The 12,661-nt window shown below is 48.1% G+C and overlaps 2 protein-coding genes across 10 annotated transcripts in view; one reads left to right on the top strand and one right to left on the bottom strand.

Moving 5' to 3' along the window:
- KCNAB2 (potassium voltage-gated channel subfamily A regulatory beta subunit 2) overlaps nucleotides 1–7,901 on the top strand; it is a 30,456-nt gene extending 22,555 nt beyond the window's left edge. For all 9 annotated transcript variants that reach the window (XM_087914978.1, XM_087914980.1, XM_026720895.2 and 6 more), the window contains 7 exons: nucleotides 316–402; nucleotides 2,122–2,207; nucleotides 2,895–3,015; nucleotides 3,735–3,829; nucleotides 3,927–4,047; nucleotides 4,454–4,542; nucleotides 5,179–7,901. In XM_087914978.1, coding sequence (XP_087771104.1) covers nucleotides 316–402; nucleotides 2,122–2,207; nucleotides 2,895–3,015; nucleotides 3,735–3,829; nucleotides 3,927–4,047; nucleotides 4,454–4,542; nucleotides 5,179–5,268 — 689 coding nt within the window. In that variant the 3' untranslated portion in view covers nucleotides 5,269–7,901. The remainder of the gene's footprint in view (nucleotides 1–315; nucleotides 403–2,121; nucleotides 2,208–2,894; nucleotides 3,016–3,734; nucleotides 3,830–3,926; nucleotides 4,048–4,453; nucleotides 4,543–5,178) is intronic.
- Nucleotides 7,902–8,645: 744 nt separating this feature from the next.
- RPL22 (ribosomal protein L22) lies at nucleotides 8,646–12,413 on the bottom strand. Its single transcript, XM_026720921.2, has 4 exons — nucleotides 12,287–12,413; nucleotides 10,613–10,717; nucleotides 9,798–9,922; nucleotides 8,646–8,855 (listed from the first exon to the last, which is right to left on the bottom strand). Exons 1-4 carry the CDS (start codon nucleotides 12,296–12,298, stop codon nucleotides 8,711–8,713), a joined length of 387 nt encoding a protein of 128 aa, XP_026576706.1. The 5' UTR covers nucleotides 12,299–12,413; the 3' UTR covers nucleotides 8,646–8,710.
- Nucleotides 12,414–12,661: the final 248 nt, after the last annotated feature.

The following is a 12,661-nucleotide window of genomic DNA, read 5'->3' as shown; positions in this document are numbered from 1 at the left end:
GGTTTTTTTCTGAGGCGGTTGTCCCTTCGAGCCAAATGGTTGTAAGTCTTCACCAGCGATTCACTGAACAACCACTCAAAGAATGGTTGTAAAATGAGGCCGAATGTGATTCAAAACAGTCTTGCCTAGCAGCAGAAATTTTGGGCTCAGTTGCGGTCGTAAGTCAAGGACTACCTGAATTTCCTGATCAGACAAGGAACAGTTAGAAATGAAGTCCTGTTCATCTATTTTATTTTATTTTATTTTATTTGTAATAATTACACGGCATTTGGATCTTATTGCAACGGAGAGTAAGGCTTCTCTTGCCCCCTCCAGGTTTAAAGGGGTCACTAGAACGGCTACAACTGAATTACGTGGACGTGGTATTTGCCAATCGGCCGGATCCGAACACACCTATGGAAGGTAAGCTGTTATTTGGTTTTTTGCTCAAATTTCTACAGAACAGAAGCATCTTAATGATCCCAGTTAAACTTGGCGGGGTCCTTAAAAAGTTGTTACACATACAGATTTGTCAGAACTATGACCTTCTATCCTTGTTGGAAGTGAACAAATGGCAACTGTGGGCCTCCCGGATGCCGCGACCGTCATAAAATACAAATCGTGATCTCGGGGGACTCTGTGGCAGTCCTAAGGGCCAGGACCAGTTGAAGTCCCTTTTTATAGCACCGCCGTCATTTGGAACAGTCACTAAACGAGGCGTGTCTCGATAAATGAGACGGGCGGGCACATATGTTTAACAAACGGGTCGTGAGTCAAGGTGTCCCTCGAGTGGCCGGCTCTACCCGAGGTCCGATAGCCAAGCCAGCAGGTTACAAAAAACAGCCGAACTTTGGATTAACTCAGGCTGGGAGTTCTGCTGGTTGAAGGAATCGTGTGAATGGGAGCCTCGCGAGCAGAACAATCCGACGTTGCGACGGTATTAGAGGATTCTTGGCAAAAGAAATCCGGAGTGGCTGGAGGCTTTGAGGCAAACTCGTTCCAGCTTCTCGGACGAGATCCGTCCGTCTCTTCCCGAGGAACAGGGCCCGAATCGGGAGGGGGCTGCTTCCCTCCCCCTCCCTGGATGGAAAGCAGGGTTTACCGCTCTAAACTCTTGCCTCTCTCAAATCTGTTTTCTATCACCAGGGACCCCATTTAGTTCCAAGTCGCGAACATTCGTCATAGAAGGTACCCCTCCTTGATTAACTGCATCCCCAGCAGCATTTGACGGGACAGAAATCCCTCGCGTTCCCTTCCTTCCCTCCTTCCTTCCTTTTTTTCCTTTTCTTTTTCATTCTTCCCTCTTTTTCGCTTTGGAGGCTTTTCATTCTGATTGGCAGAAGCTCCCTTTCCTCGGAGGACGACGCAAAGAATGAAAAAGGAATATCAGATAATAATAATAATAATAACAACAACCACCAACAACCTTTCTGTCCCCTTGATTATATAACATCTTGCAAGTAACGTTAAAAGCACAAAAGGCTTGCCTTAAAACCTTCCTTCCTTCCCTTCTCTCCTCCGAATGGCCCAATGTCATCACCTTCAACACCCCAACGAAGCAACCTTTCGTGGCTTAATGCGCGCATTGTGGCGTGGCTCCTGCAAGCTCCCCCACCTGATTAGTGCCAAGCCAGTTTCTCAGGAAAGTGGGTAACAGGCAGGATTATTCGCCCTCTGCTGTAGATTCTGCACTGGGTAGGATGTCAACTCGTAAAGCATTCCTGTGCCTGTTTTCGAGTTGCCAGAAGAGGTTGATGGCCACCACTTTGAATGTTACGGAGCCTCTTGTCGCTAGTTGTGCGCTAGATCCCTTCAGAAGATCAACCATCTAAGCCCTCCATCTATGTCCCCATTTTGTTTTCTTCTTATCCTCCCTCGTGTCCATCGCAACAAAACGATCCGTTTCGTAGCCATGCCAACTCCATTTTCTCGTGGGAACATTCTCCCATTTTCTTCCGATTTTTCCCGAGGTCTCGATTTGCTTGCAAGATGTTGCCCGATCTCCTGCCCTCTCCTTTCCTTTCTCCTGTTTGGTGTTGTGGCCTTAATTTCGGTTGGGCGGCCTTGCTTATTTTGCGGCTCTTGGAATTAACCCTTTTCTTTTCTCTTCCTGTCGTCTCGTTGCTTGTTTATTTTTTGCAGAGACCGTACGAGCCATGACTCACGTCATCAACCAAGGGATGGTGATGTACTGGGGCACTTCGCGGTGGAGTTCCATGGAGATTATGGTACTGTACCTCCTGCAACCACGCACCCACCGTTAAATGCTTGCGAATGCAGTTGATGTACGAAAAAAGTGATTTTAGAGGTTGGAAGTAGCAATCATGGAGTCCTAGACAAAATCAGAATTCTCTTCTCTTCCCCAGTGATTTTCCTTCACCCACTTTCCACCTTAGAATAGAATAACGCACCCCCCGAAATGGTCTTCCAGGCTGAGCAAAGCTTCGGAGTCGGGGACCGAGCGAATCAGCACCCTGGACATCTCCCCGTGGGCCAGGATTGCAGAGAAAATCCAAAAGGATTTAAGAGAGTAGCAGAGTCGGAAGGGACCTTGTAGGTCATCTAGTCCAACCCTACACCATTTCTGACAGATGGCAGCCCAGTCTCTTCTCCAAAGCTGCCAGCGATGAAGCTCCCACACCTTCCAAAGGCATTTGGGGGAAAATCGCCCCAAATTCACACCCATTTCTCTTCCGATAGGCTTTTTTTTTTTTCACTCGCTTTATCTTGAGTCCAACATATGGACGTTTTGTGCAAGGCCCCTGTTTAAAATCCAGAGAGTCACAGCTAGTCCTCAACAGCAGTTCTTTCGTGACTGTTCAAAGTTACAACTGAAAAAAGGGACTTTGGGCCGTGACTTTAATGACCATATGGACCCTGTGATTCATGTGATCAAAATGGATCTCTCCTTGCAGGAGGCCTATTCTGTGGCCCGGCAGTTCAACCTGATCCCTCCGATTTGTGAACAAGCCGAATATCACATGTTCCAACGGGAGAAGGTCGAAGTTCAACTTCCAGAGCTTTTCCACAAGATCGGTGAGTCTTTCGCCTCGCCCGTCCGTCGCAGGGTGCTGTCCCACCACCCAAATAACCCTATCCCGCAGCAAAAAAACAGAGCTGGAAGGCCCCTTGGAGGTCTTCTAGTCCAGCCCCCTGCTCAAGCAGGAAAATCCCATTCTTTTAGCTTCCCTTTATTCGGGTTGTAGGAATCTAGCCAATACAATTTAGTCAAACTATGGCTTAGCTGCCTCTGGTGCTCAAGAATGCTTAAAAATTAGTCCTGGTTTAAAAAAATACAGTTTCAAATAGGAAAAAAAAAAACACTAGAAATCTCTTTCCAAAACAATACAGGTAGTCCTTGAGTTATAACAATTCATTTAGCGACATTTGAAGCTACAACAGCATTGAAAAATTTGTCTTTGGTGCACTTGATCCACTGTTGCAACAAAGATAGACTCACTCAGCCAACATGGGACTAACTGAATGATCACAGTGATTCACTTAACAACGATGGCAAGAAAGGTCATAAAAAGGGACACAACTCACTTCACAACTGCCCCCCCAAGCAACGGAAATGTTTGGCTCCATTGTGGTCGTACGTCGAGGACCACTGACTCCTTGCAGCGTGGCTTCGCTTCCTCTGGTGTTCCAGCAAACGAGATGGCTTGGAAACTTGACTCGGTTTCCGGTTCCTTGCAATCTGAGCTTGGCATTTACTCTGCCGTGCGGCCTCACCGCCTTCTCTTCCTTCCCAGGCGTAGGAGCCATGACGTGGTCCCCCTTGGCGTGTGGAATCGTGTCGGGGAAGTACGACGGCGGGATCCCCCCTTACTCCCGAGCGTCGCTCAAAGTAAGCGCCCGCCTGCTCCCCTCCCTCGTTGATTCCGCCCAGCTCCCGGGATGCTCCCGTCCATCCTGGTCTGTCCCGCCTTCTTCCTCCCATCTAGGGTTACCAGTGGCTGAAGGACAAGATCTTAAGTGAGGAAGGGAGGCGGCAGCAGGCAAAGCTGAAGGAGTTGCAAGCGATCGCCGAGCGGCTCGGCTGCACCTTGCCGCAGCTCGCCATCGGTGAGTGGGAAGGCGGAACTCGCGTTCTCGTCCAAATTAAATATTGTGGCAGAGAGTTCTGCGGGCATCGATAGCAGATGGGCATTGCGTGTCGCAAGCCTACAGTTTGGTGGAATCACGTCTTTGTAGTCTGTTAAAGGTCGCAATTCGTTCCTTCTTCCCTTCAGGAAGTCCTTCACTTACAACCATTTCTTTAGTGACCATTCTGAGCGGTGCGGTGGCCTAGAGGTGGCGCTCTTGCCTCACAATCAGGAGGCTGTGGGTTCGATCCTAGGGAGAGGCAGATATTTTTCCCTCTCTGGGCACAATGAGAATATAACTACTGAGCAAAACTCCCGCACTGGTGACAGGAAGGGCATCCGGCCAGCAAACACTCTTCTCTTAATAATTGTGCATTTTTTACCAGCCTGGTGTTTACGCAACGAGAGTGTCAGTTCCGTCCTACTAGGAGCTTCCAACGCCGATCAGTTGATGGAGAATATTGGAGCAATACAGGTGAGGAAAAGGGGGGGAGTCTTTTAAGGCGGTGGGGTGGGGGCAATTATAAGCACCAATTTCCACACATCGACACCAAAAGCCATTGTGTCTTCCTTGTCACTTTTTCCCAAACTAAACCACTGGAAAGCAACGTTTTATACCTCTCCCCTTAAGACCTATTTAAATAAGCCTTTATTTAAGTTAAATAAAACTTATTCATGTTAGTTCTCAATTCTTCCCGTGGGCCTTTTTTCTTTCTTTTTCTTTTTAGATGTTGGACTGATAGATCGCCAGTCCCCTTAATATTGCTAATTAAAAATTTAATCTGGAACAGATGGCCCATCCACAGGCTGGGGACTCTCAGCTCAGCACTGGTGTGAGCTGAGCCAACAAATTCAGGCATAGATTAGATTAGATAGAAGATAGATGATAGATAGATAGATAGATAGATAGATAGATAGATAGATAGATAGATAGATAGATAGATAGATAGATACTGAGAAAGGCTAAAATGCATGCCCATTTTACAGATCATCGTGTTCCTGAAAAACTCCTGTATAAATTAAACCTTTAACTCAGTATTCGGGGTGGTTTGTTTCCAAGATGAAGGCCGGTGAGATTGCAAACTTAACTCCATCCTTCTTTCCCGGATAGGTCCTTCCCAAGCTCTCCTCTTCGATTATCCATGAAATCGATAGCATCCTAGGCAATAAACCGTACAGCAAAAAGGACTACCGCTCTTAATAACGGGGGGGCATTTGAGAGGGCCCCCCCCCGGTTAATCTGGGACTAATCCTCTCGCGTCCGCCTCTCTCCTCTTCGCTTGCTTTAAGCTTATTCCGAAGAAGCCGAGCGAGCACGACGGTTTTGCATCTGAGAATTTAAAACAAAAACCCAACACTGCACCCAGAGACGTTCCTTAAGAGAGAGAGGAAAAACAAAAGAACCCCCATTTCCCATCGTGGCCAGATCACATTGAAGGCCTTTCTTTTCTTTTTTGCTTTTTTGCTTTTTATTTTCCTCTTTCCTCCCCCGCTCTCCCTCCGTCAATGCAAGAAACAACATTCTGGAGGGGAAAAAAAAAATCACACGGAAAATCCAACGTTTCCCTTTTATTTTGCAAAGCAAATTTTCAGCCCCCTGTTTACATTACGGCAATGGGTTGCATTCCCCCCGTTCCAAAAGACAAAAATAACTTGTGGGCACAAGGGTCAGTGTTTTTAAACATGAATGTGGACCTCCCCTCCTTCATGCCCTCCTCTTCCCTCTAACAAGAGCTGGCACTATTTTTATATAAAAGGCAGGCATGGGCCGAGCTGAGATCATTATTAGAACCTGCTTGTGTGGAGCAAATGCATGCCTCCTTCCCAAACCATCGCTCCTTCCTTGACGTGGTTTAGTTATTTTTATTTTCAGTTTGATAAAAGAAATCAGATTTTTATTTTTATCTTTTTGAGATGGGGAGGAGAAAAAAAAAAGAGAGAATCAAGAAACTTCTCAAAATCGTTTCTGGACAAAGGGAGTTAGTATATTTTCGGATAACGGTGCACAGGTTATGGCTGGTTTACAGTAGAAACGGCTCCCGTCTTCCCGCAAAGTTTTTGGTCTAGGTTATCGTTCCAGAAATATTATCTTTATTTCAGATATTTCAAGGTGGCCTTCAGGTGAAGTCGAGCCACGTTCCCGGGCACCCCCAGAATCGGTGGGGTTGTATCCACCAGCTCTCGCTTTTGAGAGTCGGTTCGACAAAATTCTCCTTGCCTTTGGGGAATCGGATCGCTGCTTTGCTGGAATTGGCACGGCTGCGGCACCTGAAATGCCCCTTGCACCAGGGAGGGAGGGGGAGAGAGCCCGTCTGAGGAGGGGGCTTGCCGTGAGTGCACCCCACATTGCCCACCCCCCCTCCAGAAAGTGTTTCAGGGAAGGATGCGTTAGCAGTTGATGTGCTCGTTGTGCCTTAGCGAAATGCAGAATTTTACATCTCAAATTGGGGGCAGAGAGTCGGATCCTGTTAAAAAGGCCCGATTGAAAACGTCCATATTGTTCTTCTCTTTCTCCCCCCCACCCACCCCCAAAATACTCAATGAGCTTGGATCGACTACATATCTAACCCTTAAATGTAAGATTTTGGGTTAAAACGGCTTTTAAAATGACATCTTTTTCGCCATAATGTGAAAAAAAGATGTTCTCTAGAAAGAGTGCAGAGAAGTGCAACTTAAAAGGATCGGGATTGGAGGCTAAAACCCAAGAAGAACCGTTTGCAGGAATTGGGGGTGTCTACTTGAATGAGAAGAAGGACAAAGGGGCTGATATGATAGCATCTTCCAATATTCGAGGGGCTTCCCCAAAGGAGAGGAGGCTCAACTTACTCTCCAAAGCAGCAGAAGTCAAGAAACAAGGGGTGGAAACTCACCAAGGAGAGAAGCAACTTGGAATTAAGGAGGAATTTCCTGACAGGGAGGACAATTCACCTGTGGAACTGCTTGCCACCAGAAGTTGTGGTGCTCCAACGCTGGAGGTTTTTAAGAAGAGACCAGACAGCCATTTGTAATGTTCTGCTGCTTGAGCAGGGGGTTGGACTAGAAGACCTCCCAGGTCCCTTCCATTTCTGTTATCCCGTTTTTATTTTTTTTTAAATCCCAATTAAATCAGCGGGACAGCTTGCCTTCCGAAGTTGCAGGAGCCCCATTGTTAGAAGTCTTCCAGAAGAGACTGGGCATTCGCTTGTCCGGCTATTTGAGCAGGGAGCTGGACTAGACAACCTCCCAAGGTTCCTTCCAACTCTTTATCTTGTATTAACCTATTTTTGGGGGGGGGGAGGGGTTGCCACGAAACCAGCCCAGACACGACCCCGGTCAAGCGCCTTGTGCAAACACGCGGCAAGCGTGAGGGGTGAAGGGGGAGGCTTTCGAGACGCCGCCCCTCCCTCCCTCCCCGGGTCCCGTCTCAAGACACCCCCCTCCCCCCCTTGCAAAAGGGCCACTTTGCAAAAGCGGAAAGGGTGCCTTTCACCCCGATGTGGGGACTTGTCTGTCAATCAGCTTGGGGCATTTCTTTGGATTTCCCCACCCTCAAAAAAAAGGGGGGAGCCTTTGTGACACCTCTTAAATTTGTGTAAATAAATCCATTTCCCCCCCGTTCTTTCCCCCCAAATCTGTTAAGTCTTCCCCCCCCCAAATGACAAACCACGGGTCTCTCTAATAAACACGACTGTAATTATTCCCAAGCTTGATTGCGTAGCCACCTGGGCGCCTCCCATCCTGCTTGTTTAAAAACAAAAAAGATCCGGATTGTTAAAAAGACAAAAACAACCTTACTGTATTTACGGAATGAAACGAACGACGAGCTAAATAAAATCAGGCCTTATTTGAACAACGGCATTCTGGCAGTTGTCTTTTCGGGGTGTTTTTGTGTCTTTTTTGAGGGGGGGGGTCTTGGGAGGGGGAGTTAAACAGCTTGGATGGGGCACCACTAGGAAATCCTAGTGTGGGGTAGGAACATTCTGGAAGGAAACAAATGGGAAATCAATTCCCTATTGTGGTTCAGTGGGAGGAAGGGGGGGCGTTTGGGACCAGCGCAGCCTATAAAGGGCCATGTATGCTGCCCCCTGGTGGCTAATTTGGGGTATTTTGGCTGCCAAAAGAAAAACAGTGAACGTTGCCCTCTGGTGGATATGTTTAGCCACTGCAGCAAATAAACGGAAGGGAACATTAGCCCCGCGAAGATTTTTCCGAGGATCTTCCCAGGAGGAGGGCAGCTCCAGCATCAGGAGAGCGCCTCCCCAGTCAGAGGCAGTCTACCTTAGCAAGCAGGGAGGAAACCCCGCTCGAACAAGAATCTCACTTTGGGCAACTCAGCAAAATGGAAAGAGACCCCTCCCCAACCCAGCTAGGGAGCCCCTGAGAGGAGCCAGCGCCTTGCCTCAGTGGAACCGCCAAGGCCAGGAGCACTCTACCCTCCACATCCCCACCTCCCTCTGCCTCGTCAATGCATACAGTGAAGGAAAAAATTAAAAAGTTGCGAGGAGCAGGTGGACCCACCTGAAGGAAGAACACCTGGTGTGGAAAAGGTGCATATTCAGGCCATTTGAACACCCCCCCAAAAAGGAGGGGACCATCAGCACAATTTCTACCACAATTTTATTCCTGGAAAAACATGTACAAAACGGCTCCAGATCGCTTGGCATTTAATCCTCCTCTTCCTCCTCCTCCTCGTCCTGGTTGATCTGGAAATACCGCAACTCGTAGCTCTCCTTGGTGTTGGCGACTACGCGCAGCCAGTCGCGTAGGTTGTTCTTCTTCAGGTATTTCTTGGTCAGGTACTTGAGATATCTGGGGGCGGGGGGAGGAGAGACATTAAACATCAACTAAAAAATACTTCTTTGGTCTTTTTAGTTGCCAGCACAAAGGGGGGGGGGGGAAGCAGTGCATTCCTTAAATGCTTCAGATAATTGCTAGGCAGCCGATGCTGTTGGCACACAAGATTATTACCGGAGAGCGTGATTGATGGCTCTTGGCTATGGAGGTGTCCCACTGGAGAATATACACCCAGGGGGTCGGGGGAAGACCAGGGTCAAGGAGGAAACGAATGATGGGTCTTAGAGTCGGCTGCACCCAGGTAAGGCCGACATGGTCATTCCTAATAAATCTTTTTTTTTTTTTACTCTGAGGGATGCGGCTGGAGACTTATGATTTGAATGGGGGTGGATTTGTCAGAGCCTTGACATTAAATACATGTGAAAATTCAGGGCTAGAAAAAGACCTAGAAGTCCATCAAGGCTGCCCTTGAAGTTTTATTTTGAATTTTTTTTCCCAGTTTTTTTGTTATCTCTTGCATTTAGAGCTTTTTCTCATTTCTGAGTTTATTTTCTTTTGAATTTGAGTATTTTGTTTTCTTTTGAATGTATGTACCCGGTACTTAAAAGTTTTTTGTTTTGAATTTATTTTGAGGGATTTGTTCTGTTTTGAATGTATTTTTTAATTATTTTGTTTTCTTTTGGATTCATGTATTTCGGTTTGTTTGGCTTTGAATTTGAGAGGTTTGTTCTCTTTTGAACTTATTTTTTAGTTATTTCTTTTGTCTTTTATCACTCACAAATGATTACCTGTGTTGTCCCAAACCCCGAAGCTCCAAAAACCCAGTTATAAAATATATCCTCCGCTTCGTTTATTCAGTCCCCCAACACAGAAGGCCCGAGGGGGCCTGATGTCACCCCCCCCCCGCCCTTCGACAGGAGAAGACCCCGGGGCTCAACGGCCGCCTTGCCCGCTTACCTCTTGGAAAACGGAACCTCGGAGGTCACCGTGATTTTACTTTTGCTCCTCTCAATCGTCACCGCTCCTCCGCCGAGGTTCCCCGCTTTGCCGTTGACTTTGATCCGTTCTTGCAAGAATTGCTCCTGGGAACAAATTCAGGGGGGGAATGGGTGGGTGCCGGAAGCGGCCCATCCATGGAACATTTTTTTCCCCCTTCGGTCTCCAGAATTTCCAACCAGTGGAGTCCTAGCCAGGGCTGGCTCTGAGGTTGGTGGGGCCTCAATGAGGTCTCTCAACTTGAGCCCTGGAGTCAACACTCCTGGGAATGAGGGGAGCCGAAAACATTGTTGCTTTAAGTGCTAACCGCACCACAGCTCCCACCCGACACCTGCCTCTCAATTACGTTTAGTGTAACAATGTGCCTGCGCCTTCCAAGTTATTACAGGTAGACCTTGACTTACAACAGTTCGTTTAGTGACTGTTCAAAGTCACAAAGGCACTGGGAAAAGTGGCTTCAAACTGTTGTTCATACTGACGACCGTTGCAGCCTCCCCGTGGGTCACACAGTCAACATTCAAATGCTTGACAACTGACTCATATTTATGACGATTGCTGTGTCCCAGAGGTCACGCGATCTCCTTTTGTGACCTTCTGACAAGCCAAATCAAACAACTGCAGGGATCCACTTAACGGTGGCCAGAAAGGTGAAAATTTGGGGTCACAAGTTGAGGACTGCCTGTACTCTAGGCCCAAATAGGAGGCAACGTTTAAATCATGCAACAGTTACAAAAGGATTTGTGGGGTAAAACCTCACGCAGCTATTTGCGACTTACAAAGTTGGCAGCGTCCATAATTCCATCTTCTACTGGATGGGTGCAATCCAAAGTGAACTTCAAGACTTGTTTCTTTTTTTTGCTGCCTTTCGTCGTGAGCTTCTTCTACAGGAGAGGTGACAGATTCATGAAGGGGGAGGGAATGACAAGAAATCAGAGAAAAACGTCTTGGTTCAGGAGTTGAATGCTAAAAAGAAGGAATCAAGCTTTCTCTCCCAGCCTTAAATACTGAGACCCTTCACAGATAGAGGTGGATTAAATTAAGTCATTAATTTACAACACACACTTTCAGAAATACAGCCCAAGGCTGAGCTATGCAGAAGCCATTTCATTTTTCACGTATTATCAATATAATTTCTAGTTTAAACCTTCATTCATCCGTCTCCCAGGCAGGGAGCGCACACGTGTTCCTATCGTGGGAAATGAAATGTTTCAAAAGAATTGAGAGAGCTGGAAGGGACCTTGGAGGTCCTCTAGTCCAACCCCCCCTGCTCAAGCAGGAGCCCCTGTAGACCATTCCTGACAAATGGCTGTTCAGACTCTTCTTGAAGGCCTCCAGTGATGGAGCACCCACAGCTTCTGGAGAGAAGCCGTTACACTGATTGTTCTGTCAGGAAATTTCTCGTTAATCCCCTGTTGATTCTCTCATTCGATAGGTAAATAGATGATAGATAAGATGGGGAGGGTGGATGGATGGATACATGATAGATATAGATGGTAAATTAGATAGATGGTAGAGTGAGATAAAGTGAGATATAGTTTAGCTTGCCATTGCACCTCATACAATGAAATTAAATACCATTTTCAGTGTACATTATGACTATGAAAATAAACACATCCTATACAATTGAATGGAAACCCCCTGATATTGCATTGATATTGCATTAGACAGTAGAATTCAACAGAGGGATGGATGGATGGATGACATGAGTTTGAGACAGACAGACAGATTGGTAGATTAGATGGATGGATGGGGGGTAGATTAGGTGAGAGGCAGACAGACCGATTGTGGATGGATTTATAGACAGATCTTAGGGCTCGAAAGACGGTAAAGCGGTAGAGAGTCTAAGTCAGGGGTGTCCAACCTTGGCAACTTTAAGACTTGTGGACTTCAACTCTCAGAATTCCTCAGCCAGCTGGCTGAGGAATTCTGAGAGTTGAAGTCCACAAGTCTTAAAGTTGCCAAGGTTGGACACCCCTGGTCTAAGTGCTATTGATACCTAGAGAGAGAGATGGATGGATGGATACGTTAGATTGACAGGTGACAGAGGAGACAGACAGAGATCCATAGAGGATAATAGAGGGGTGAGATTGACAGGTGAGGGATGGATCAGAAAGAGGAAGGAAGAAAAGATTCAGGAAGGGGCCAGGAGGGAGGGAGGGAGGGAGCTGCTCCGAAGGCCCCGGTTCCTCCCTCCCCCCCACGTGCTCAGTGGGCCTCCCCTCCCCCACCTCCCGAGGGGGGGTCAAATCGGGGCGTGGGCGGGGCCTGAGGCGTCTTCGGGAGGGGGAGGAGAACCCAAAGAGTCCCCCCTCCCGAGCTTGCTTCGCTTCTGCGACGGCCCCTCCGGTCCCCACGCGTGTCCTCCCCCCCACGCCGCTTCCCCGGCCGATCCCCGCCGCTTCCCCGGCCGATCCCCGCCGCTTCCCCGGTCGGCCCGCGCGGAGACTCACCGCGGGCGCCATGGCGGCAGCAACGACGGGGGGAAAGAAAGACAAGGAGGCTAGAGCGCATGCGCCGCCACGGGCCCCCGCCCACCCCGCTTCCGCCCGGCGCGCTCGCTTCCGGTCCAAGGAGGCCACGCCCACACCGACGCACGTGGGCCAGGCGGCCGCTTGGAGCCTTCGAGCCTTGCCGAGCGCCGAGAGCATCGATCGGTCGCGCTTCGGCTCTCTAAGGATCGATTGGAGAAGAGGAGGCGAAGGGCACGCCGGGAGTTGTAGTTTTTTTTAAGTGGCTGCCCAAAAAGTTCTTTCAAAAACTGGAATGATAGATAACTATAAATTAATTCCCGCTTATCTGGGGGTTGCCAGCTGGAAAGGCGGCTT

This window comes from Pseudonaja textilis, chromosome 18 (assembly GCF_049901715.1).
Source record: "Pseudonaja textilis isolate UNSWEBS1 chromosome 18, rPseTex1.2, whole genome shotgun sequence".
Classification (NCBI taxonomy): Eukaryota; Metazoa; Chordata; class Lepidosauria; order Squamata; family Elapidae; genus Pseudonaja; species Pseudonaja textilis.
Note: the sequence above shows the minus strand (reverse complement) of the source record. Positions and strands in the feature narration are given on the sequence as shown.